This window comes from Falco cherrug, chromosome 7, assembly GCF_023634085.1.
Source record: "Falco cherrug isolate bFalChe1 chromosome 7, bFalChe1.pri, whole genome shotgun sequence".
Classification (NCBI taxonomy): Eukaryota; Metazoa; Chordata; class Aves; order Falconiformes; family Falconidae; genus Falco; species Falco cherrug.
Genome location: NC_073703.1, coordinates 59,875,071 through 59,902,201, shown reverse-complemented (window position 1 = coordinate 59,902,201; position 27,131 = coordinate 59,875,071). Strand labels below are relative to the sequence as shown.

General features: G+C 39.4%; 1 protein-coding gene and 1 long non-coding RNA gene across 9 annotated transcripts in view; both read left to right on the top strand.

Moving 5' to 3' along the window:
• Window positions 1–14,906, top strand: part of HEATR5A (HEAT repeat containing 5A) — a 66,872-nt gene extending 51,966 nt beyond the window's left edge. For 6 of the 8 annotated variants that reach the window (XM_055715904.1, XM_055715909.1, XM_055715907.1 and 3 more), the window contains 11 exons: window positions 144–212; window positions 644–823; window positions 2,854–3,088; window positions 3,551–3,799; window positions 5,466–5,593; window positions 6,540–6,687; window positions 7,382–7,654; window positions 9,987–10,211; window positions 11,124–11,278; window positions 12,731–12,944; window positions 13,221–14,906. In XM_055715904.1, the coding sequence (XP_055571879.1) occupies window positions 144–212; window positions 644–823; window positions 2,854–3,088; window positions 3,551–3,799; window positions 5,466–5,593; window positions 6,540–6,687; window positions 7,382–7,654; window positions 9,987–10,211; window positions 11,124–11,278; window positions 12,731–12,944; window positions 13,221–13,522 (2,178 nt within the window). In that variant the 3' untranslated portion in view covers window positions 13,523–14,906. The remainder of the gene's footprint in view (window positions 1–143; window positions 213–643; window positions 824–2,853; window positions 3,089–3,550; window positions 3,800–5,465; window positions 5,594–6,539; window positions 6,688–7,381; window positions 7,655–9,986; window positions 10,212–11,123; window positions 11,279–12,730; window positions 12,945–13,220) is intronic. The other 2 variants (XR_008733127.1, XM_055715908.1) reach the window with 2 other exon arrangements.
• A 1,985-nt stretch (window positions 14,907–16,891) lies between these two features.
• LOC129736479 (uncharacterized) lies at window positions 16,892–22,578 on the top strand. The gene is made up of 2 exons (XR_008733131.1): window positions 16,892–20,790; window positions 21,928–22,578. It is a non-coding gene; the product is annotated as an uncharacterized LOC129736479 (long non-coding RNA).
• Window positions 22,579–27,131: the final 4,553 nt, after the last annotated feature.

Below are 27,131 nucleotides of genomic sequence, written 5' to 3'. Positions count from 1 at the left end.
TCTTTAACCTCACTGAAACAGTCTGTGGAAAAATGAAAGGATACTGCTTTATAAAGGAAAACAGCAACAAGGCCTGCTGATGAAAAATAACCATTTAGTTAATTGTATTAATATGTGTTAAATACTGTTTAACTTCTCTTTAGGTTGGAGCAGCGCTTAGGCCTGCCTTTGCTCCCGAAACTCCTCCTGATGTCACAGCAAAAGCATGTCAGGCAAGTGTTAAAAGTCAGAAGTCTTAGGTAACAGACACTCTGAAATTTTCTTTTTGCTTGATAGGCCACACAAGAAAAAAGAAACGAATCATCTAGCCTCAGATCCTCAGTGCACACAAAATAATGTCATCCATGTTACTTCTGTACTGTAACAACTGAAGATTTTATGTACTTCAAAATCTTTTAGGAAACTTTGTTTAGGAAACTTTGTAGCAGTTGATACTTCGGCTGTTACTTATGACATCCCTCTAATATTTTTGGCTTTTATTACTTATGTACAACTTTAATGTCAGTTGACATTGATTATTATCTGAGAGTAACCGTATGTCAGTAGAAATTAAATCTGGTTTCCGTAATTTTACAGGTGGAAGAAAAGTGTATCCAGTGGTGTTTGGCTCTTGTTTCTTACTGTTTCTTTTTTACAACACTAGGTCTGCAGTGCCTGGATAGCAAGTGGTGTAGTGAGTGATCTTAATGATCTTCGAAGGGTTCACCAGTTGCTTGTATCCTCTCTGATCAAAGTGCAGGCTGGTAAAGAAGCACAAAGTCAACAATATAATGAAAGCACCTCAACTATGGAGATCCTGGCTGTGCTTAAGGCTTGGGCAGAGGTTAGTGTAACAGTTAGTTTATGTAATTATAGTCTTGATAGCTGGTAGGTGGGTTAGAACCTTTCAGACAGAATGATTTCAAGAATTTCTTACATGCTTTGTTAAATAGAAGTTGCTGGTCCTTTGCTTTACTTCGCTGCCTCTAAACAGTACATGAAACTTTGTAAACTTGACAAAAGCACTGCTACTTAAACTTTGTATTTCACTATACGTTAAGAAATGTCTAGTACTTAAATACAATTTTTTTTAATATGTTCAGTATTTCAGTATTCATTTTAAATTGCCATGGTATAAATGGCTGTGGTGATGGTCCACTGAATGTGTCATTTTAAATAGGTGTAATTTTTCTTATTGTCTATCTGCATTTCATTTCTTACAGGTAGTTCTTTTAAGTTAACAATGTCAGTTCAGTGCTGCATTGCCTAACTGTCTTAAAGTCAACGCACATGAATGCCTGTTTTAATACATGTAGCTAAAAGATTAGATATTAAAAAGTCAAAAATTTGAACAATGTACATAATCTCTAGAAGATGTGCCTTAAAAAGCACTGATATTGACCTTGGATGCTGATGGTCGATAACCAGCTAAATATGAGCATGTTGTGTAGTTAATATGATATTTCTGTGTATATCCAGGGAGCTCTTTTGAAGGAGAAAGCAGGCAACAGATTTTATTTGAACATTTTTAGAAAAACATACCAACCTCTGGTGTCTGTACTTGAGAAAGGATATTGGCAAAATAGGAAAGCCGTTGCAGAAAAGCTACCAAGTCAGAATAAAAATCTCAAAAACATGCTTACACTGAGAGATTTAGGTAGATTAGTCTCTTTATTCAGGAAAAGATAAGGTGCTGTGATCGGTTTAAAATTATGGTGTGGAGAAAAGGTTTTTAGTGGCATATGGTAACAACTTATCACTGGCCAGAAGCTGAGACAAAATTCAGACGAGGTATGAGGCTCAGCTATAAGAAGTGAAGATCTGTAGGTTGTTCCAGTCTATAATTAAGAGCAGTCTTCAAAGCAAATTCTATATAACTTCCTACTGGACCTCAAATGTGAGAAACTATGACAAAGTAAACTGGGAATAAGTTCTTGTGACCTGTAATTTACAAATATTTCACTTAAGCCCTAAATGGTTCCTTCATAGTTAAGATCTTAATTATTTCTTCTTTCCAGAATTCGAAGGAATTCTTCCATCCTGTTGCAGGGAGGAGTGAGAGAGGGACTTGGTGGGTGCTTAGTTGCTGGCCTGGGTCAACCCAGTACAACTAGCAAACTCAAAAAAGATAACAGGAATCATAATTGCAGGAGACATACTCACAAAAGCTCACTTTAGATTAGTTGAACTGGGCTCCTATGTCTCCTTTATGGTTGAGGAGAAGAGCTTCCTCCAGGGACGCTTTGGAGAGACAAAAGAGGGCTGCTGGTCTGCAACATTCTCAAGCCTTCTTTTTTCGATAACTAGAGAAGCAGCTGGGGAAATTAACCTTGTCCTGTTGAAGCTACCCTATTGATGGTAACACCCAAAGTTTGCAAATGGTGCAAAACTGTACTTTGTCCTTTACTGCCCACAGGGCAATACATAATTTTGAGAAGTTGGTTGCAAGTGCAATATGTCATTTCAGTTAAAAGAAGATTTAGGAATGATTTGACTATGGTTTCAGGATCATGATTATAGGTATATTATTTGATAAGTTCTTCAGTCTTGTAGCTATAACTGCAACAGTGTTTGATGGTTGGAAGCTGAAGCTGCACAAGTAATATATTAATTTTTAAGAGCAGGGAAGTTAACTGTAGCGATGTTTAGGAATTTTAGTAGGTTTCCCTTTATTGGGACTCATGTATCAAGATTAGCTGGGGGGCTGGATTCAGAAGGTTTAGAAAATAAGTGCTTGTTCACCCATGCCTGCTGGGCTTAACAAAGGAATAGATTTTATGAAACCTCATGCCCACTCAACAGGCAGTCATGCTAATCATCACAGTAGTTTTCCAAGTATTAATATTTGTAAACTCTCTCCAAATATATGAACAGGTTTACATAGTTGCTGTTGAAAAGCAGAAAAATCCAAGTGATGCACACAGTCACTGTTTAAAAGTCGCAAACTCTGCAGAAGAAAGCTACAGAGATGTAACATCTTCAGCTGGTGGACTTCTGGACCTGGTACAGGCAGATCTTGGAACACTGAGCAAGCTCTGGCTTGCTGCACTTCAGGATTTTGCGCTCTTAACTTTACCTTCAGAGTATGCATCGCAGCTACCTACTGAAGGTAAGAAGGCAAATCAATGTATTTTCATAAGTTACTTGTAAGTGCACATCACTATGTCCTGGCTGACTTGTATTAAGATCACAGTAAAGTTGAATTGTATAGAGAAGACGCACAATTGCGTACTGTTGCAGCACAAACAAACTAGTAGGCTGCAACAAGGCTTTACCATCAGCCAGATTCTACTGTCTGTGCTGTTTCTCTTTCCTCCAGAGGTCAGACCACACTGTCCCTCCTTCATCTGACCCCTCCCACAATCCTCAGGGCTATTTAACCACTTAGTGGGAATGAGCTACAGCTGCACATCGTCCATGTCAATCAACTCACTGCCGCTGAGGCAAGGCCACAGGTGCACATCATCAATGCCAACCAACCCACTGCCTTCATTCCTCTACAGTGTACCTATCTAAAGATAAAGACTGAAAATAAATGATATCCTTAAAACTGTAACTTCTCTTCTTGTAGGTGGTACTTTCTATACAGCAGAGACTATTGAAAATGCCAGACCTCATTACTACAACTCCTGGGCACTGATACTTTATGCTACAGCATTGTGGCTTACTAGCACAGGTTTCATCGTTGTTGATCCAGACGAAGGACTTACTAATCTTTCTAGACCTGTCACCCCAACTACAATGTGTCAAGATTCTTCTACCAGGCCCTTGGTGAAATCTCCTGAGGATGTGAATACTGACAGATTTCATCTTCTCTTGGGTTAGTGAGTGCGTAATCTGTCTAGATGCTGTAACCCAGAATGTCATTTTTAACAGAATATTATTCACATTTAACTGCACTGCTGAGTTTTGCATCTCTTGATAAAATATACAGTCAGAAGAATTTTAAGTCCTAGTGAGAATATTGTAGAGCATTTTCCCAATGTGGCAGAAAAAACACTCAGTGTGAGCTTAACAAGCCCTAAACAAGTGCTTAGTGCTCTTCTCATAAACATGCATGTGTAAGGGTAGATTTTATCACAGTTGTAGCACTACAGTGTACGGTTTAGCGTCACTGAAGCACAGTTTTACATCACAGAGTAGTGTGTAGGTTGGAAGGGATTTGTGGATGTCATCCTGTCCACTCCCTCCTTGCTCAAGCAGGGCCATCTAAAGCCTGTTGCCCAGGACCATGTCAAGAGGGTTTTGAGTATCTCCATGGATGGAGACTCCACAGCCTCTCTGGGCAACCTGTGCCAGTGTGCAGTCACCCTCACGGTAAAAAAGTGTTTCCTTAAGTTAACATAAAGCTCTGTTAAAGCCTCTGATACTGCAGAGGCTAACCAGGCAGTTGAATTCAGTCCCAGTTCTCTTAATTTACACAATTAGACATTTCTGGTTGTATTTTTTTTCTTTGGTCTCTCTTTTGTATCCTTCTTTTGCAATCCCTTTTTGGAATGGGTTTGTATGACCCAGATGTGTATGGCTTCTTTTAAATCCCAGTCTTCCTGCACAGAGCCAGCTTCCTTTTGAACTCTGTTGCTCCCTCAGTTAAAAGTGAGACCTCTCATACAAAGCTGCTCGTTTCCCCTGCTTCTCATACTACTGGATTAGTGCTTCAAATTTCATATGCTTTACCATGGACACCTGGCTTGTTTATTCTGCTTTTGAGCGTATTCTACTTGCTCAGAACTTTTCACTTCCTACAAAGAAACTGAAAAAACTTTAAAGCATGGACACTTCCTGTTGCACCGCTGTTCTTTAGTGTACATTGATCAGTTTCCCAAGTCATCACACATTTTGGAATTACAGCTGTACAACTGGGATGAGACTATGGGTCATGGTTTATATGGAGTTTATCTCCAGTGTCATAAAATGTCATCTGAAGAATCCTGAAAGCTGAGAAAAAAAGTGATTGTTTCTGTCTGCCCTAGGATTTGCAAGCTTAGGCTTCATGTAATATACTTATTGCTGGTGATCCTATTGTGGTAGCTGTGATCTTCAGCATTTTTGTAAAATAGGAACATAAAACCTAAGTCTTTGAGTTTACGAACTATTACTACCTTCTCCATTATTTCCTTCTATTACATAAATCAGTGTGATTAGGCAAATATTCTGCTATATACTCATTATGAATTGTCTGCCTATCCATTGGACCTAAGAATTCAGTGTTCTGTCAAGAAATTGATCTGGTTGTTTTTATTTATTTATATTAATAGCCAGTATAATCATGTCTTATACTGTCTAGAAGCTCAAGTTCTTTCATTGTTTTGAGGGAAATAGAGTTCTTGCCCCACAATATTGGCAACAGGAAATGAATTCACTTAATATAAGATGTACATGCTATTTCTGTGATTGCTAAACTTGCTGTTAGACTACTTAGTAATTGACAAAATTACTTCTTAAAATTTCAAGCACATGTGGGTTTTTTCTTCTGGTGCTTACAGGAATTAGCGTGGAATTTCTCTGCTCTCCTCGGTCAGATGCAGCAATGGAAAACATTATTGCCTGTTTACATGCCCTGCAGGCACTCTTCGATGTTCCCTGGCCAAGGTCTAAAATAGGTGGTGATCAGGTAATGTCTTAATGATCAAAAGGCCCCCAGAGTTAAGGCATAATTTTAGTTTGAAGAGTATCTCTACTCTGTTGTATATCCAGGAATCTTCAGCACATAAATAGTAGGTGAATTATATGCTTTACCAAAATCCAAAGCTGTAGAGGGAGGAGAGAAAAAGATCACAACATGGAACCTGTAAGAAGTCAATGAGGGGCAAAGAACTTCAGGACGTCTTGTGAGGAAGGAGTAATTGGGTGGGTAGGGTGAGAGCTGGGTAAAGACAGAATTCCAGGAAAAACAAGTTCTCTTACTCTTTCTTCCAAGGGACAGTTCATTTAATTCTGTTATAAATATTGAAGATGATAAAAGGAAACTGGACAAAAGCAGTGGTATTTAAAAAAAAAAAAAGGCAAAGCTAAAAAAAAAACCTGCAACCAAAACAAAAAAAAAACCTGCAACACACCAGTGATCCTAAAAAGAAGTAGTAACTTCCATGTTTCCTTGGTTTTTTTTGTCTTGAAACTCTGTACTATTCTGTGTGCCATGCAATTGTCTAACACAGCAAAAGGAGCTGTGTGCCTGTGGACATGCCAAAGTTCTGCTGACTCCTGGTGATCTCTCCAAGGAAATGCATGTACTGTAGGAGGGAAACAATGTAGCATCCCCACCTTCAAGAGTTGAAAAACCATAAGATAAGAGATTACTTGGGGTGGTTTTTTTGTAGTATTAAGTGCCTTATCTCTAAATTACCATGTTTGCTATTCTGTTGGAAGAGTTGAGGAGGACTGCTGCTACTTGGAGCTAGGAGCTGCATGTTGAAGAAAACACCAACTCCTGTGATTGTATCAGTTATACTGTGTTTCTTATGTTAATAAGAGTAATACTGTTGGCTTTTACAAGTATTAACAAGTTTCTAAAATTCCTGCATAAAATGGGGATATATTGAGCATTTTTCTTACTGTAGGAGTTGGGTGTAGAGCTGCTGAACGTTTTGCATCGACTTATACTGACCAGAGAATCACCTGATATTCAGCTAGCTGCCCTTGAAGTGGTTCAGCTGATTCTTTTTGCAGCTCAGGAACACGTGAAGGAAAAGCGGAGAAGTGCAGAAGGTACAGTAATGTATGAGATGTTGAATACGCGTTATTAGGGTTAAAGCAATTCTTGGAAAATTGGGTTCCTGAAGGTGATTTTCCAAGATGCATCTTAATTGAAGCGTTTCACAGTTGATGACTAATCCTGGTTTACTTAAGTCAGTCCAGACGCCTGACAAAAGAAACCGGGGTGGTATGATGGGTAGCCAGTGGCTTTGGTGTTGACTAGAGGGCATGAGTGAGGAAGGAAACTGGAGAAATTGCAGCTGGGATAGTCCCATGTGATGTTAGGGAGGGAGGAGTCTTAGTGAAAAACTGGGATCAGCTGCAGTAGAGCAATGGAGAGAGTCAGCCCACACAGCTGTTACAAGCCAGGCTCCACTAGGTACTCTGATTGTAACTTCCTAAAGTTCATTTTCTGAAAGAGAGTAACTGGGAGTAGAATCAAAGCACTTAGATCAGGTGACATCACTGGCATGGTGCCTCAGCATGTTGTATGTCTAAATCTACTGCACACGTTTTTGCCTTTTGACAGTCAGTGCGTACTTGGTTTATTCAGAAGGGTGGACGTTTGCCAGGTCTTTGAATACATATGCATGCACATATATGTATCAAGGTTGTCACATCGTGATGAAGCAGTCTTAAGAAGTAAACTTTTTGGAAACAAGGTACAGCATGCAGATTTCTGCCATATTTCTTCTTTTGGTTTCAGTTGATGATGGCGCTGCAGAAAAGGAAACGTTGCCAGAATTTGGAGAAGGCAAAGACACAGGAGGACTGGTGCCTGGGAAATCATTAGTCTTCGCAACACTGGAGTTGTGTGTTTGTATTCTTGTCAGACAGCTTCCCCAGCTCAACCCTAAATTAACTTGTAGCCCTGCAGTTCAATCTGGGAAACATCTGCTATTGTCAGAAGATGGAAGTAGACTAGTAGCAGCAGCATTAGTTATTCTCTCTGATGTTCCTGCAATCTGCTCTCCTGAAGGTATGCTGTTTCATCACAGGAAAAGATTAATGAAAGAATATTGGGCTCTTCCGAGCTCCCTTGTTATTACCTGATTTTTTGATCTAGATAAATCTGGCAGCAAGTTTTGTTGATTTGCTTGTGCAAATTTCCGGTTCTAATTATTTTTTTGACTGTCAGATTACAAAACAAGTTACAAACCTGAAGCAATTAAAGGAGTAGTTTTTTTTTTCCTCCCACATGCAGCAGCGCAATTAATAGATTCATTTTATACAGGCAAGTGTACAATAGCTACATGATTATATTGTACTTGGCTTGTCTGTTCTGGAATTTATAATGCAGATACAAATTAAATTTAAAAGGGAAATGTGTCATGTTAGCTTTGACTAAAAGCTGTCATTGAACATTAGGAAACCACTGTAAGGAGTTAGGGTTGATTTCTCAGAATAGTTGACTTTTACCCATGATTCATTTTTGATTCACTCCAAACTTTAAGATGGTTCCCCACCCCCCAATACCATATTCATACATACGATCTTTCAGTGCTGTTACAGCCACACCTATAAACTATTTCCACCCTGCTCCTCTGTTCCCACCTTAGGTAACTGTGTTACGCCTCATGCAAATTTTTGCATTTACCAGCCCTGGAAATTTCTTCGTTTTTCTTAATTTGTTCTTTGTTACAAGATTCTTCTTCGGGGGGTAGCATCCTTTAATGGAATAGTAGGTAGTTCTTGCTATCATTGTAGGGTGGTGATATGATTTCTCTTTTCCATCTGCAGCTCATTATTTTTCAGTTCAAAGCAAAAGGGAACAAACAACATCACTTAAATCTAAGGGCAACTGTCTTGTATAAAAAATAATCTGTGATTTTTCTTTTCTCCCTGTAGTTGTTATTGTCTTCAGCTGTTCAAGTTACTCTACAAACTAACAGCTTGCAGGATCAGACCAGATGGGATGTTTACACTAGGGAACCAAAGCATTTAAGTCAGGTGGCTAAAATGAGGCGTTTAGGCTTGCTTATGCTGTCAGTTGAATAAGGAAGCATCTCCAAGCTAACTCTCATAATCAAAGAGAAGATAATTCCTATGTGGAATTGCATCATTTTTCCCCTTTAGTAGGTAACTGCAGTTATAGTCCTATGACTACCATGTCTCTTACTTCAGGCACCTCTCATGATGTGTAGGCCTAGTAAAATTTTCAAATAAATGATGCTCATGAACTCCATTTCCTACTGAATTCCAATAGTCGATTTTCAGAGACTAGGCTGTTTAAAAATAGACGGTAGGTGTCCTCAGGTTCAGAAAAGACTTACGGATATGTCAGAGATCCTCATTATTCAACAGGTCTCTCATGAACTTCAGTATATTAAAATCTTAAGAACATAAGCATTTTGCTGATTAGAGGAGGACATAAGCATATTAAGCCGTATGTTTAACTCTGTGCTTTGCTGAATCAGAACTTAAGATAGGAGCAATAGGTAAATATGCAGGTATCTAGATTGTCTCCAATATGTGCAGAATTCTGTATTAGATTCAAAGATATAAGAATATGTAAAACTGCTATGCCAAGCTATTCCTGTGATTTTTTTTTAATATATTTTTTTTAATAGTCTTTTATTCTGACAGATCAACTATCAGATTCTCAGGGAGAGCTGAAGATCTGTTCAGTAGGCTGTGGGGCAATCTGCTTCTCTCCTTAGGTCTCCTCTTTTCCAAAATATTTATTAGAGTTTTTCATTATAATTCTAGGAATTTTTGTTATGCATTTTTAGTCTGGGATCCTCTTCTTCTTAATCTTACTAAATTCTTGACGTTAGTGATTTTCTGGAGCAGTGACATCCTTGGCTGACTATACATCTGCTAGAAGTATTTGCTTTTAACTAGTTTTGAAATTACCCCCTGTTAATTTCCTTTACTGTATTATTTTCATTGAAAAATATGCTTAGATGCTCATAAATTGCTTTCTACTATTCAGTACTTTGTATACTTCTATAGCTTCTCTTCTTCTGCTCCTCAGTGGCTCTGATCTTTCTCTTCTTCCTTTTCTCTGAACATGACATAATTCCTCACTTCATATAATAAAATCATCAAGGAATAGATATACAATGCTAATTTAAGAGGGGAAAACTTCACTTAAGCAGTCTGACTCCATTTTTGCTATAGCAAGTCACTTGATATTTCAAATCTTTCTTCAAATTACCAGTGCCTTCATTCACATATGTGATTATGGTAGATGATAAATAAGTAAAAAAAGATAATCCAAGAAAACGGCTTCAGGGTTTTTTTAAAAATGTAAAAGGTACCTGATTTTTTTTTTAACTTCTGTGAAATTGATTTGCTTTGTTTTACAGGAAGTATTTCAGTTCTTCCTACTATCTTGTACTTAATTATTGGAGTACTTAAAGAAACTGCTGTGAAATTGCAAGATGGGCGGTTACCTTTGACAGTTGCTGCATCTCTACAAGCACTTAAAGGACTCTTGTCTTCTCCAATGGCTCGAGCAGAGAAGAGTCGGACTGCTTGGACTGATCTTCTGCGGAGTGCTTTGGTCACAGTGCTTGACTGTTGGGATCAAAGTAAGGATGAATTCTGTGTTTGTGTGTTTACAAAAACAAAACAAAACAAATGTTTGAGTGAAAGGTTGTTTGGTTTCATTTAAATTAAATTCATGCATATCTTTAAAAAAGATTACGAGATCTTAGTCACAGGAAAATGAGTTGGCTACCAAGTACTGTTGAAACTATAGTGCAGTTTTGTCCCTACAGTTATGTGAAGTCACCATCTGTTAACGGTGTAAATGTGGGTTTGCAGCCTTACCCCTGTATTAGGTAGTGCCACAATGTAGGGACATGGTAGGATGGAATAAACAGGAGTTACGGTTTCAGTGTACAGTTGAGCATAAAAGACAGCTGTGCTGCATGCAGGTTCTCCACAAAGAATTAGTGTTTGTACTGAAGCAAAGGGTATTAAAGCAGTCGTTCAAGAAAAAATATTTTTGTCTTAGTTTTCTATGTGCTGCTTCTTCAGCTTCCCAAGTCTGTAGTATTTTTATCATTCTTTATGTTTAATCTCTTAAGTTTTTATTTGTTGTTGGAACTTCTGTTTATAGTGCTGGGTTTTTTTAAGTTATAGCAAAAGAATATATGTTCTTAATGCAAGTTTTATATTATTCTTAAAATAGGTTGTAGCTTAATATGTCATACCAGCTCTTCAAAGATATTCCTTGTATTTTATACAGAGGAACAATGGAATAGGAGTATGCTGTTACTTCTAAATATGCATATAGCCACCCCTGAATTGCCGTTTTGGCCTTGGCTTTTGTTACAGTAGAAGTCCATATCAGTGCATCAGAGTATGTCATGTATTTGAAAAAAGACATCCCTACAGAAACTTAGATGTTGCTATTTCTATTTTACCTCTTTGTAACACTTAAATTTATAGAATTACTTTTTAATGCAAATCTAACAGACTGATTACTTTATTGATAGTAGATGGGCTTCTCCAAGAACGGGATGAAGTTAGTCTGCTTACTGCTATTACAGTATTTGTTATGTCTGCCAGTCCAGAAGTTACTACCATAGAGTGCCTTCAAAAGCGTTGTATTGAGAAGTTTAAAATAACGCTTGACTCAAAAGATCCTCTTGTAAGTACTGGTGAAGTTATAAGAATATCAGTATCATATTAAATTAATTTTAGCTTATTTTCTGTTCAGTTGTTTCACTTGCCCCGTGTGTTGGTTCCAGTTAATTCTGTCTTGATTATATCTGTTGTATTTTAAAAAATAGTTTGAGCAAGTTAGCAAGAACATGTCCAGCACTGCATTTTATCATTTTTTTATTCTGTATGCAATTCTGTATTCCTATGATTTATTTTTTTTATTGCATCAGACTCAGAGCTATAAACACTGAATAAGTACATGGTACAGTTATGTAGTTTTTCAGGCACCTGTTTAATTTTATTTGTTCATTTTATCTTCAGTATACAACGACTATCTTTTGCACAGGAAATTCCTCAGCTGTGGGTCTTTGGGAGCTGGGGCAAGTACCTTTACCTAACTTTTACTGTCCCATAGGCATCAGCTCCTGGCCACTGCTGGAGGCAGCATATTGAACTAGATTAATGCTTTTTTCTGACCTAGTGTAAATATTTTTACATGGTTGATTTAGATTGTAGTACCACAGTTCATATGTTACTATTCTTCGTGTAAAAAACCAATGTTTCTGGAAAAAAACAATTGTATTTATTATCATTGCAAATACAAATGGCTTTTCCAAGAGCTGGGACTTCCTCACACTGAAAGTCCAGTTCAGAAAATAATATGCATTAGATTTCATGTTTGATTGGGAGGATTCACTGTAAACTGGTTTTCTTGCATCTTCTGTGTGCACATTCATGTAGTAACAAAAAATTAAACAGTTACCTTTACTTGAAAAATAGCTGTAAGAATTACAGCTGTAAGAAAGCTGTATATTTTTTTTTTAATATATTAATACATCTCTAGTATTATAAACATCGGTTTCCACTGATAGGAAACTGGGGATGCCCAGTAAAGTGGTAGTATGTATTTGAAAATTTTATCAAAGTTTTTAGGCATCTGAGGCTTTCAGAAATTATGTAGGAACTTGACAGTTCCAGTCCTGTTGACTTCCAGTGACATGCAAGCTACTGTGCCATTTGAGACTTTTTAAAATTGTGCCTACAGTTTGACAGAGGTAGTGCTTACGTTTTAAGTACCTCTTTCCAGTCAGATGTGTTTTTGCAAAAAATAGTATATTTTCAAAACAGTGCTAGGACATAGTCTTCACAAAAATAATATTTTTTCCTTAAGTCAAAACTGTAGGAAGATGTAGGACTCAGTGGAAAGAAACAGGGAGCATGATCTAGTTTCTCTTAATAATTTGATTACAAGTTATAATGCGCCTGTAATGTATTATGCATTAGCAGCCTGCAACCTGATGAATTTTCAGGCTGAGGCACGTTTTTCCTCCTCCCTAAATATTCCCCTTTTATCTGACAAGCTGTGAGTTTTAAAACACTCTGACATGTATTTTTAAGTATTACACTTTGTAACTGCAAATTTGATTTTTCCCTTTAGGTACAGTATAAGTGCTACCAGCTGCTGCACTCCATCTTTCAGCTTCCAAACAAAACTGTGTCATATCCTTATATTCATTCTTTAGCACCATCCATTGTGAGAAAACTGCAGGAAACAGAAAAAGCAAAACCTGAAAATGCTGCTGAACTTCAGGTCATTCAGGAAGGAATAAAGGTGATTACAGCTCTTACAGCCACTGCTGAGGAAAAGCACCGTAAGTTACTTCCATTACTAGTATTCAAAGCATTAGACACGCTGAAAGTTGCCATAAGTAACAAATTAAAACAAAGTGACCACTAGGAATCCAGTTCTGAACATTAATTGCTAACAAAATTGCTAACAAGAATGTTGGTTCTTTCTACCATACAGTTCAAATAACATCTGCAGCTTTACAGTTTGTGTTAAATGCTAACTCTGAGAGTAGTTCTGGTTAGAATTTGAAGGTTTTTTTCAAAAGTGTGTGTTTAAGTTGTGTTCTCAATGTTTATAGGTGCTCATTTGGTGGCCTGCCTTCTTCCCCTCCTGATTTCCTTTCTTTTGGATGAAAATGCTCTGGTTTCTGCTACAAACTCGGCAAAAAATCTACATGAGTTTGCTTTGCAAAATCTGATGCAGATTGGTCCACAGTACTCATCAGTTTTTAAAAAACTAATGGCTTCCTCTCCCACTATGAAAGCCAGGCTTGAGTCAGCTGTAAAAGGCAATCAAGAAAGCATGAAAGTGAAGACTGCTAAACATGCAAAGAATCCTGGGAAAAGTTCAAGCATTCAGCTAAAGACCAATTTTCTTTAAAGTCTTATATTGTCATTTTATGCACTTTTGATACCAACGGTAAAAATGTCCCTTTTAGTTTCCATTCAGAGTAGGATCACTATGAGTTGATCTCATGTATTTCAGTTTGCGCTGAAGTATTACGGAAAGTTTTTAAGAGAAAGCAAATCTCTACATAACTTTCTGTTAGCGTAAAACTTCTTAACCACCTCTAAACACTATGAATAAATCTATCAGAGGTCACCTAATCTGTATTTTTGGATTATTTTGGACTAAAATGCCAGAGATGCAAATGACTATATTAAAAAAATATATAGTGAACTTTAGCATACGTATATTTAGGAGCAGCCCACACTTGGCCATTAAGTAAAACTAATTTTGTTTTAAATCAATGTTTGTCAAAAATAAATTACCCTGATTGGTTTTATGGATTTAACTGGGTCATAAATTTACTTGCAGTTTGTAATCTATCTTAATTACTTATTTAACACACTGCGTCATTAAGTAAACAGATTAAATATCCTTGTACACCTTACAACAGGTTATCACTGATCTCAAAAAATTCACCTCAATAAAGGTAATATCGATAGCTTTAATCCTAATAATTCCTCAAGCTGGCTGAGATTTAAGAAATGCTGTTGAATACAGCTCTGCAGCGCTTCTTCGCTGAGGACTCCGTAGTGCTTTACACAGTGGGACTGTTACCCTACGTAAGTATTTGCAGGCTTGGTGCCCTGCTGCTTGACATAGTCTCACTTTCCAGGTTGTATACTTGTGTTAATTTTGTATTAGGCTAGCCAGGCAATTGGAGCTTACGTATCTTGTCCAGGATAGGACAGCAATTTTAAAATACTGTGCCTCGATTCAGACATCTGCTCTATCTGGATGTGTGTTTCCTGATCTTTAAATGATCGGTTATATATACATGTAACTCACCTAAATTTTTGTTTCTCTGCAATGAGAGATGGACATATTTGAAGTCAGCTTGTCTTGTGTCAAATAAAGTGCAACAAACTCATACTAAGGAGTATTTAATTAACGTTTTTATCAAGGAGCATATTTTAATATAGAAAAATAACTTATCGGAATTGCAATGGCTATAAAGTATTTTCTACATACAGTGTATTGACTCCTTTCTTAATACCAGTATTATCTAAACCAAACACTGTCAAACTGAGGATAGTATTTCCTTCTTATATCTAATTACTTTAAAAGAAAGAAGGAAATAAAAAATTTACAGAACTGAGAAACACACTGTGACTCAGGAAAAGTGTGATGTACTGTATTTTATTATAAGTTTTGTATATAAATATAATTGTAAATTGTACAGAATTAACCATTTGACCAAAGTTCTAACAATTCATTTTTCTAATTTACATAAATAAAGCTAATTTTCTTCACTTAAGATTTGTCTTAGTAGTCATTTTGCCCAATAGCAGAGGGGCTCCAAGGACTTCTGTAACAGAAAGAAAATGTTTGCATGCTGCCACGAGGAAACTAATAAGAAATGTTGGGGCTGGATGCACTGTGGTCTGTGAGTTGACATTGCAGGTCTTCCTTTGTTCGGTACAGCACAGTGGGTAAGTGGAACCAGGGGGATAGACCGTGTGTGCGTAAATACCTGTTCGTGCCAAGTGCTGAAACGTGCAAACTGTGGGACGGTGGTTCAGATGGTTTCCATCTTTCCCTGAAGAACCAGGAATTCTTTGTTCCGCCTCTATGTTGCAGTCAAATCTGTAGTCTTTGGCTGTGTTGAAAGGGAGTTACATTGAATTTGGCAGTTGCTCATCTGTATCTCATTAATAATTTCTTATCTCATTATTTTTCCCTTCAGAGTTTACTGGGTGTATTTTTTTTTTTCTTTCTCTCCCCAGCCCCAAGGCTGCTTCTGGGAAATCATCGTAATTCTTACGGGACTTGAAACTTTTAAATTAAACTCATGTCATGTTTACTATTGAAGTGGCCAAATTATTGCTGAGAAAGTTGCTACAACAGCTGTATGTCATGATTTTTTTCATTTTCTGTAACGTATAAGAACAGCATAACCTTTTTTTCACTAACATTTTTTAATGTTGATAATACAATCTGATTAAATCCTACTTTGCTCAACAACTTTTAAGAAGCATGCTCAAGTTGTAGGAGCACCAAGTAAAGCTGTTAAAAGCAAAAAATTACAGTTGTTTAGAAGAGCTTAGTCCTAGATTTCTTGGAGGGTCTCATTGTGGTGGCTCACAACTGAGTCACTGAGAAGTGCATAATTATGGGATTTGACATTTCTTGGTCAAGTTTTGTATCCATGTGTGGAAAAGGGCCATTTTTAGCATATCTGTGTATTCTAAATGCAGAAGCAAAATGATTCAATAAGGATAACCATTGCTAATTATTAATGTCTTCTGTAAATTAGGACATAAATGCGAGCTTAATTTATCCAGATAACGAATTTGTTGATGTAGTAAAAATACCAGTGCTCAGAGTTCTGCTTTATTATGTACACTTAAAACAGCAAGTTAGATCAGGTGAATAACCCTATCATTTAAGTTTTTATAAATGAACCTTACAGATACAAACTTGTTATAAAAAGAATTTTTTTTTAGATACCAGATGTCTTTGATGCAGTATTGTTTATTTTCAAGGAACTTGCATAGATTTCATTTTTCCACAGAGCAGTTTTGGTTTTAATTCCACTCTCCTGTTTTAGGCATTGCTTGGCATTCAGGCTCTTATGTTTAGCCAAACATATGTCGAGTTATAAACTTCTTCAGCTGGTTTCAGCTGGGACAGAGTTAATTTTCTTCTTAGCAGCTGGTGCAGTGCTGTGTTTTGGCTCTAATGTGAGAACGGTGTTGATAGGTCACCGATGTTTCTAGTTGTTGCTGGGTGATGTTTGTAGTAAACCCAGGATTTCTGGGTTCCTCAGGCCTTGCCAGCAAGAAGGCTGGAGGGGCACTGGAAACTGGGAGGTGACACAGCCGGGACAGCTACCTGAACTAGCCAAAGGGATATTCCATACCGTATGGCGTCATGCTGAGTATATATAAGTGGGGGAAGAAGAAGGAAGGTGGGACATTCAGAGTGATGGCGTTTGTCTTCCCAAGTAACTGTTAGGTGTGCTGGAGCCCCGGCTCTCCTGGGGATGGCTGAGCACCTGCCCGCCGGTGGGAAGTGGTGAATGAATGAATTCCCTGCTTTGCTTTGCCTTGTCTGCATGGATTTTGCTTTACCCATTAAACTGTCTTTATCTCAACCCATGACTTCTCTCACTTTTACTTTTCCGATCCTCTCCCCATCCCACTGTGGGGGGAGTGAGCAAGCAGCTGCGTGGGGCTTAGTCGCCAGCTCGGGTTAAACCACGACAGTAGATTTAACATTTTAGGGGGAAAAAAAAAATTGAAATCTGGATTCTCTGGAGAATAAATGATTTATGACATACAATAACGAAAGGGGAAGTGACATCTAAATATAGCGAAAGTGGAGCTGAAGATTTTGTCTGAGAAACAAGTCAAAGTAAAAGCAGGCTTTTTAACCCAAATTCACTCACTCGGCAGCCAAATACCAATTTTGCTCTGTGATCCTATCCCCACTTCCACAATCCCAGTCACATGAAGTATAGAATCAGAATCTAGAAGGTGGAATGTGGGATGAAATCCCCTTCCCGTGTGCTTGCACTCCAGCTGCCGTATGGCGGCACTTGCAGGAGAAAACCAGCTGGGAGGGTGAGCACCCACCACAACAGAGCTGCTCTCAGCACGCCTATCAGGGTGTGTGCCAATTTGTCTAGTTAGTGGAAGAAAAATGTATTGTTTATGTATATAAAGAAGTTTGCAGATGAGGAAAGTCTGTTTCTAAAAGTTGCTGGTAAGAAGCTAAATTTAGTAATGGCAAAGATTGGTGAAATCTTATTCTAAGCTACAAGTTTATGGATTGCAATTGTCGAGCTTCAAATTGGATTTTTTAAAACCGATGTTAATATTCATATATTGAAATTTATGTTGATTATCTCACTGCCAATGAAATGTAATATGGAATTGCTGAGATTCCCTGTTTCTTCTAGTGGGCTTGGTTTGGGGTTTTTTTTTTTTTTTATTATAACCTTCTCTGGGTAAGAATTCAGTTATGGTAATTTTGCAAGCATGTTTTTTTCTGCTTAGTGCCTCAGTTCTCAGTATCGTTTTCTGCAAAAAAAGGAGGTGGTTTTGTATGAGACACATTTTCAGTGGAAGTACAGGCCTCAAGGATTCTGGAAACAATTTTGATTTGTATCTAAAAATAGAAATATTATGCAATTTGAATATACAACCTATCATTATGAAAGCAAATGCTCTTAACCTCATCTTCTCTCTTGTAAGGTTCATGGCAAACACCAAGGAAAAACTGTCGCAGATGTCTGCATGTTCTGCAGGAAACACAGATACAAGGATAACTGGTTCAAGCTGTTGCCACCGAATTTACCTGAAATTCAGTTAGAGGAATAAAAGAATTTGCCTATAGGAAAAAATCAGGTTTTCTTTTGCAATGCTTCATCAGCTGTATTTATTAAATGAGCAAGGATGGGATGAGGAGGGGTAATAGAAGAGACAAGCCGAGTAAATGGTTTTTTACCTCTGATCTGAGGCACAGTGCAACCTCATGTGTAGCTATCAGGGAGTCAAGAGATGCAGTAATGTGGTCGGGGGAGGGGGGGAGGGTAGACAGGCTTTTTTTAGCCCGTATTCCTCCTCGTTGCCTTCTGAGGCCAACAAATCTGTGAATAATTTACTTTGGTAAGATGAGAATTCTTGAGCTAGCTGGAGAGAAGTACTCAAGAACGAGCGGTCTTGAGGTGGAGCCACAACGCGTCTGGAGTTCTGGGCACCCTCTAAACCATGCAGTAAATGTAGATATGTGCGGACTCTGGGGCTTAAAGGCTTGCAGCCTTCTGTCCTGGTTTTCCCACATAGTCTTGTGGGTGCAGCAAAGTCCGTACCCCTACCCTGTAGCTACAGGGAGGAAAGACAGCCAGGTGGGCATGGTGTGAACTACCAAAGAGGTTTTCTCTGGCTGAGGGCAGCCGAACCCAGGGAAGCTGTGAGTGAACACCTTCTTTTCCAAGTGGGCAATTTCCTACCTTACGGGTAGGTTTCTTGAGGTACCTGCTCACACAGGCACCTGTCCTGGACCATGTGGCTACCACTGCTGAGGATCACCAGGCTGGGTGTATGCGTGTTGCTCAGTAGCTGCCAGTGGCCTGGGTCCATGCTGAGGCTGTTCATAGTCAAATGCAACTAGACTTTGTGGATAAATCCAAAGGATACCTGGAAGCGAGCTGTTCTTCACATTGGTCTGTGCCATGAGGAAAGTATGTCTCTCCTTGATGTCCTCCAGAGCAGCAGGTGCTGCAGCCCGCCATTGCACACAGATCTATCCACACAGTGTCCTGCTCAGCGCTGTGCACTTGCAGCAATGTTCAGAGCCATGTACTGCAAGGGTTTAGGATAAGCCGCGGTCATTCATAAAGACTCCGGGAGCTTTTCTGACAATGGCAGAAGAGGAAAGGCTGTCGGATGTACTGGCTACAGGGTGCTGAGACCATGGAAGCAGGTTGGGAAGATGAGGCGACTACTGCAGGAAAAGGGAAGAGGGAGCAGGGACTTACCTGTTTGTCAAGCCTGAAGTGACCACCGTGGCTGCAACACCTCTGCTTATGACAGATCACCTTTGTGTAGTTACAAGAGAACTTTACTCATTCTGTGTAATTTACCAAAACCTGCCAGTGACTTTGGTATGTTAACGAGAGGGGACATAGCAGCTCATGAAGTACTCGCTGCTGCGTGGAAGCTGGCTGTTCCAGCCGGCCATGCCTCTTGCGGGGGTCAACTGCACAGCTGGTGGTCCGCAGCTGAAACTGTATTCTGCACTGGCTTGGGCTGGGCACGAACTACAGGAATACATTTCAGTGCTGTAATTTTCTCCTTCAGGAGGTAATGAATATATTAACTGTCAGAGATTCTCTCCTGACTCCAGGTTTGTGAAGCTGTACCTGGACAACACAGGATGCCTCCAAAACAGCTAAACCTTTTTTTTTTTTTTTTTTTTTTTTTTTTGTATCTGTGTTTTTCTAGTAAGTGCAAGAACTGAGGCAGATAAGCAAGTATTTAAAATCCAGTTCCCATTCATGCTAATATCCCAGAACTAAGTGCAACCCACTGTTAGAGATCTTTTTGGTTGTGTTCCTTAACGTTCAGGAAGCCAACACCCAGCCACGACTTGCTGAGTGACTGCTGGGGGCAAGTGCTGGAGGGCAATATGCCCCAGACAGCGAAGCAAGGGAGATGGCTGTGAAGATGGGGCAGGCCGGAGGGAAAAAGCAGCAGCGAAGGAGCAAATACAAAGGCTGCAGAGGAAGCATAGCTATTCTTGAGAGATTATTTTTCAAAGCAAACAAATGCTGAAGGGTTAGAACAGGACAGAGAGGAAGGAAGGGGGAAGCAGAACAAGAGGCATGGGCATGGGTAGTAAAAGAAGGAAGGAAAAATAATAGTTAAATCAGTTACTGATTGATTTATTGCTTCAAAATGGCCTGTGTGAGATATCATAGCTTAATGGTTGACTGAAATCCTATAAAATTTTACAAATTAAACTACTCTGATTTGTAAAGCTCACACAGTTTTATGATACATTAGCTTTGCTCGTTCTGTTTTGTTTTGCCCATTATTTATCATCAGGGAAAAAAGAAACTGCCAACCATCCATGTAAATCAAAGCAAAATACTTTGTACTAGCAGCAAAGGATGAGACAAGTTAATGACATTACTATGAAAAGTAATACAAGGTTGCTTGCATGCAGTACTGGGAATCTGTACCCGTTAACAAAATATGCAAAGCGGCCACGACTGGATCACATTCTATATGGTCTCTAAGTAAACCACGAAAACAGTCACCGTCGTGACAGAAAGTGCATCAGAAAGCACTGTTGGTTACACACACACGCAAAGATTAAATACTATGCAAAGTAGGAAGACAAGTTTGAAGTGAAGTAACTCGCTAGCCGCAACAGCGGGCGCATACCCCAGCTCCCCTCGCCTTTTCAGCGTTGGTTACAGTATCCGTACGGACACACTTGGTATTTTTTCATTAAAAGATTCTGAAATAACTTATAAGGCATTACTTGAATCGCAAATTTTTCACCACTGTTCTTAGGTGAGGATTTTGACCTGAACTGGCCAGCAGCCTTTGGAACTGAAGACCATTCAGAGGCCAGAAGGAACATGGAGGAGGCGGGAGGTGTCTGTCACCACCGCTTTCCCGGAGCAGGTACATGGCACCGGAGCTGCTTACTGGTTCCTGCTTACTGGGATCCAGGGAACTGCCAGCTGCCTGTAATTGCTGGCAACAGCTTCGTTCCTTCAGGGCAGGGAAGAGAGGTTAAATGCCTCAGCCTTTAATTAGAACTTGTTCTTGCTCCCCGGTTCTGAAGAAATGGAAGCTGCTGATAGCACAGTCTGCACGCAGCAGGGCCTGAGGAGGGAACTGATTTTCCAAGGCACAAAGGAGCATGTTTGTCACCCTTTTGGGGGGAGAGGGAAAATGGAGACGAATCATGGAGGTGCCAGAGAAAACATCCTGCTGAGATGAACATCGCTGTGCCATCGCTTGTCCCCCCATCCCAGCCCCACCTGAGAGAAGGTCTAATTGCTCGCAAAGTGCCCGCTTTATCCACCTATATAGACATATAGGCAGGCCTCGCCAGTTACTGTCATGCAAAGATATTTGTTGCACAGGCTATCCAAGAAGTCCTAACAGTTGCTCGTCCTAACAGTTGCTCCTTAGCAAATGCTCTAGAAATCAAAGCCCCTGAATCCATTCACAGCTACACCAATGCTGATCAATTGACCTTGATAACAGAGTCGTTCCACTGCAGAATGATAATTATGAAGCCGTTGAGCTTTTAAACTTTTCCCATTTATAAATCCAAGTTTATCCCATTACTTAGCTGAACTACAATTCAGTCACTGATGACTCCTAATCACCAGATCACTAGCGCTGGTGAACAAGTTCTCAGTAATTAACATTGCAACAAAGACGACAGCATTCTGAAAACAAAAGGGTCACTGGAAACCTCCAAAAAATTAATAACAATTTGACGTTCCTTGTCAGTTTGAGAAATTTGACTGTTTATCACTATATGGTAAAGTGTTTACATAAGGGAAGTGTAGGGAAGGTTTTTTCCTGGGGTTTTTTTTGGTCTAAAATCACACTACTCCTTGTTCAGGAGAGATTAGAATCAAAGAGACAGATGGGACAGTTCCATGATGGGGTGGGAATGAGACCACCTTTATCTTCTTACGTTTACTCAGGTCACTGATATTCTTTGGTTTTCAAGCTGAAGTTTGTGGAAGTGGTTGAAGTGTTGAAGCAGACAAAAATGTGTTATTATTTTTCCTCATTCAGGTCCACCACTTACTGCTCGCTTCAGACATCTGGTCTGACCTGAAGGCTGCCATGAGGCTGAGCAGCAGCTTATCCCCCGAAGGGCACTCTGACCCAATGGCTCTGAAAGCGACACCCTGAGCAACACTTCAGCGTGATTTAAATTACATCTGAACATTTTGGTAGCCAAACCTCCATTTAAAATACTAGAATTTGCTGGAATTGACAGTTACTTTGCATGTAAGCCTTAGTCTGGAGTGGAAATGGGAGAAAGGGAGGAGAAGAGATTGGACAGACTGCAAAGGAAAATTCTGAACTTACTGCAAAAGGGACTCAGACACGGCATGGTTTCTGGGAAGAAAAAAAAAAGTAGTCGAGGGGGCTAATTTTCAGAAATGTTATATCATTGGTATTCAATGGCTTAGTTTTTTTGGAGAAGTGTTTGCAGTAGCCTACCAGGTAGACACAGCCCGCCCGGGCCCGAAGGTACCGCACAGACCCACCGAGCGATCGTCCTGCTGGGAGAGGAGGGGAAGCAGCAGCCTGTGGGGTTGTGGCAGAGGAAAACCCGTCCTTGGGTTCAGATGCCTGTGAGGTGGGGGGGGGTACTCTGTGCTCCTGGCTTCCTCCCCTCAGTTCTGCTTGATCTTAATAAAAGAAGTTTCCATGTGGGATGTGCCTGTCATTTGAAGGACGATGCGGGAGAGGTATGTTTGAAGGATGGAAAACCCAACGAACTATTTTCTCCCTGTAAGTCATAATTTTGGAGAAGAGCTATTTAAGGCACTGCAGAGGCAAAAATGTGTTTCCTTAAAAATCCTTTAAACTCCCATGAAAACTGCCCCACAGAGAGAGCTGATGTTAGTGGTGTCGGGTACGAGCGAAGGGAATGGGAAGCTCTGGCAAGGGAGTAGTGGGGTAGGTGTTGCTGCCGTCCCAGACACGCTCCGCTCCTGACAGGAAAAGGCCAGAGGAAAAACGACATTTTATCAGTCAGGATTGGTCTTAAGAGTGGCTGTGCCCAATGGCTCTACTGGCAGAGGCTTACCTGAAAGGAAACCCAGCAGCAGCACTGTGAAGTGACACTGGAAGGATCATTTTTATTTACATAATTTCTACTAATAAAATTAAATCAAACATTTAAATTCATTTGCCAGTCTTATCAATGTCTAGAGCCACCAGACGAGAATCCTCAATGTCCTTCTCTAACGCAACTACATATTGCAAGATCAGCAGTCCAAGATCTATCAAGTTTTGCATGATTTTAGTCTGCTGTTCTATGTTGTTATAAATCACAACTCATACTGACAGAATTGCTTTTAATATTAATTATTAGGTTTGCTTTCAGACCTCATCTGTGATTAGTGCTTCTTACTCTAGCAGCATAAAACATCAAGCATCACTGAGCTAAACCAGGAAGTGTCGGTATGCACCAGCACTGTGCAAAAAGTTGCAAAAAGCTGCTTAAATTTGCTACAGAAGGGGGTGGGGAATGAAACAAACCCAAAGTTAACAAGAGTCAGCACCACCTTATATAGAATTCAGCTATATTAATATCATACTAACCTAGGGTGCCATTTTTTATATTTTTTTTTTTAAGATAAATGTGGAATGTACCTCATGGTACAATTCTAATGAGCTACCTTTTCATTAAAAGAGATGAATGCCGATGCATGGCAATGGTGATGGCATTTTCAAATTCTGTTGTTTTGGAATGTCCCTACAATAGCTGTGATTTACAGATTAGATTTGATAACTACACAGACTCCTTATATTCCAAATTCTGCTGCATAACTAAAGCAGCCATATGGGGTGTCTAAAACTGCTGTGTCAGAGCAAATTATCCTACAGGAGCTATGGGTTAGCACTGGAAAACAGTAACGAGTCAGACATTCAGCTTATAGGAGAGACAGAGTTGTGTACTACTTTACAGCTAAGAATGTTTTGATACTTGCCTCTTGTAACTGTTTTAGGAGACATCAGGGTATCAGTCTTAGGATCTTCTTGCCTACCATAACTGTTAATCAAGGTAAAGAAGAAGAGCAGATGGGGCTACAATCTTGAAGTCTTTCATCATCTTTATTATTTAAAACAGGATATCCTGTTGCTACAGCATAGTTCTTGCTAAAGTACACATTAGGTGCCTGACCCTGAACACAGAAGTCTCATCTTTCTTGCCTAGCACCACGGGAGGAAGTCTCTGACTTTCAAATGTGCTTTTGGGCTGATTTCTGCCCACAGCTACATGCACAAACACCTACTGATTTCATCTTGAATTTCGTACATTGGTGGGGCACAATATTGTGATGGAGGGCAGAGTTTACCTCTAAAGCTCTGTCTTAACTCTTCCTTCTGAGCTTACGTGCTTGAGATAACTTGCAAGTATATTTGCATATGACTTCTGTGGCCAGTAATCAGCTGTTTTTCTCAAAGCATTGCTTAGTACTTTCCCATTGAATTGCTAGCAACGCTAAATGTTGGCCCGTCTTACTATGCAGAGGTACCAGCCCTGCCTGTGAGACAGGACTGGATTCTGGCTTTGATTTGTTATCTAGGTTTCCCAATAGGGAAAGAAGCTCTGAGCTGGTGTGATGCTGGGAAGGGCAGCTCCCTTCCAGCTGTGCTCCCTTTCTTTTCAGTGCTGGGACAGAATCCTTTCCTCTGGGTGTCTTTTCCTTGTCTCAGTGGTTACCCCTGGGCCAGGAGATGCAGGCTAGTTTACAGGCACAATCCATATGGAGTGCAGATGCTTCTCTTGACAAAGAACTTCTTGGCTTTCTTTGCATAAGGAAAAAAAGCATTAGCTCAGTACAGCTTGGAGACCACTAACGTGTAGAAATGGGGGTGTGGGACTTCAGAGTTAAGCAGCTTATCAGTATGGACTACGTTACTCTCTGATCTGCTCTGTAGTCTTTGAATTTTCTGTTTGCTGTAAACTCTGGGGTGGAGGTGTCTTATCACACATGTGTGCCTGAATCTCAGTTGGAGCCTTTCAATATTTCAGTATTAAAAATTCCTACCAATGACACTGATCCTCCACTATGAAATACTTGGGAATCACTAACATAAGATTCAGCAGCCGCAGGCTATTCCTTCTCTCATCAGAGCAGGGACTGGGACATGGACTAATTGTTGTAGTCAAGGAGCTGTAATTACATACAAACATAATTTACATGAAATGACATTGCAAAAATGACGTAGACAAGTATTTCCACCAACAATAACTGCTGACATCATCAATCCAGCATACCACTTACTATGAGAACACATTCTAAGCAGGTAACATTTCTCTATCAAAATAACTCTGACATTCCCTAAAAACTGGCTTGAAAGAGGCAATCACAATGCTTCTCACTGAAATACAAGCAGAAAGTCTACAAATGCACTGTCAGCTCTTTGTACTCTTTAAACTACTTGTACCCTTTGCAACGTGCTGCTCCTTAAATGAACAGATGAGATCTGCCACTGGATCTGTTGAGCTTAATTCTATACCAGGGAACTGTGTTATTGATTCAAGAGTTATTGTATGACATGGACTCTGGTGGATTAATCTTTTGTTGGAAATAGATTAGAAACAAAATGTCTAGTTCAAGTGCTTCAGTGTCTGGGTCTGACCTTAAAATGTCAAGGCTGCTAAGAATCCCATACAAAACTTCATATTCCTGGAGACTCCATTCAGCTAAACTCTTACAACAGGCGTTAGTGTTTGAGCCAAACTGCACGCTGGCCCAGACTAGTGAGGCCCTATTGACTTCAGCAGAACGGCATTTCTTCACAAAGATAATTTGGCCTCCTGATTTTAAGGCTGGCACTGTGTGAAAAAACTGGGTAGAGTACATTCTTGCTTTGATGCAGGCTCAGGCACACAATACTTAGTCACATTAATAAGTTACCTGTGTCCACTCAGATCAGTGTTTACACAGACATTTATACAGACAGCAAAACCCCTATGAGCTGATGTTTTACGGTGTAAAAATATAACCCTATAACACAACTGATAGTAAAAACATGTACAACATGCTTGCATAACAAACTACTGCTGGTGTCTTACCATATACAACTACGAGTCAATGCAAACAGGACACCGATATTAAAAGCCCAGCCACAGCAGCCTGGGCTGGGATTAGATCATTACTGTACAGCTAGCCTCATTTTGTCAGGTATTGATACCAAGTATACAAGAACTGAAATACAGAATCTCGCGCAGTAGCTGGAGTAATCTGGGACCTGTTCACGGAAATCCCATCTTACAGCATAAGTCAATGCATGTCCAAAAGGCAAAACGTAGGTTACAACAAGAAAAATGGGTATGAATCATTTATCCTGTGCTACTCACTCACCCATCGTGTGGCTCTCTGAACTTCTACAGAGTTAAAACACAGGTGGTGAAACTTTCAAAAATAGGTCAATAACCATACCTTATATGCCTTAAGAAGAAAGTATAATTTTGCTTATGGTTATGTTAGTTAACTGAAAGCTCTTAGGCTAATAATTTTGTATTTATACTCATTTTCTCCCATGGCTACTTATTCTCCTGCAAACATGCAGCTCTGCCACAAAGCTCCCTACTAACAGATTAAAAAGATTTTCTGTAATTGGCCTGGGACACAATTTGAAATGTAGTGAGCAAGGGTAATGCTTTGAGTCTTCATTGCTGTATATCCGCTTTTTTTCTTCTGCCAGAGGTGCTGCTTAATCCAATATTTGAGACATACAAGTTTTTAACTCGAAACCTGTTTCTTCTAAGATATTTTCTAAACAGGAATGTATTAATTTGTTTTTAATGTCCTGGGAAGGATTGTGTTTCTCATCCTTTTTCTTACATCCAACATAACAGAATGAATTTCAGAGCTCTCAGCTTTGGGGGTTATTTTTGCTCTTTTTAAAATACTTCTGTTATGGAAGTTCAAAAAAACTTGAAGGTTTTTTTTTTGAAAAAAGGAAAAGTAAAGCTAAGAAGACAGGAGGAATCCCCCCAGCATTGTTTGCTGCATTCACTAGCAATGGGCAAAGAATGAAAATCAATCTTGTCAAAACAAAAAGTCCTTCATCTCTCTTTGCAAAACCATTTTCCCATTTTCAGCCAGTTCTATTTAATACAGTTTGCAGCCTGGGAATAAGTCCAAATGTTACAGTGAAGGAAAAACCCCAATACATGCACAATGTGATCTTCATTTATTGTTAAGAACTAACTAAAAGAAAATCAGGTACACAGTTTACTACTT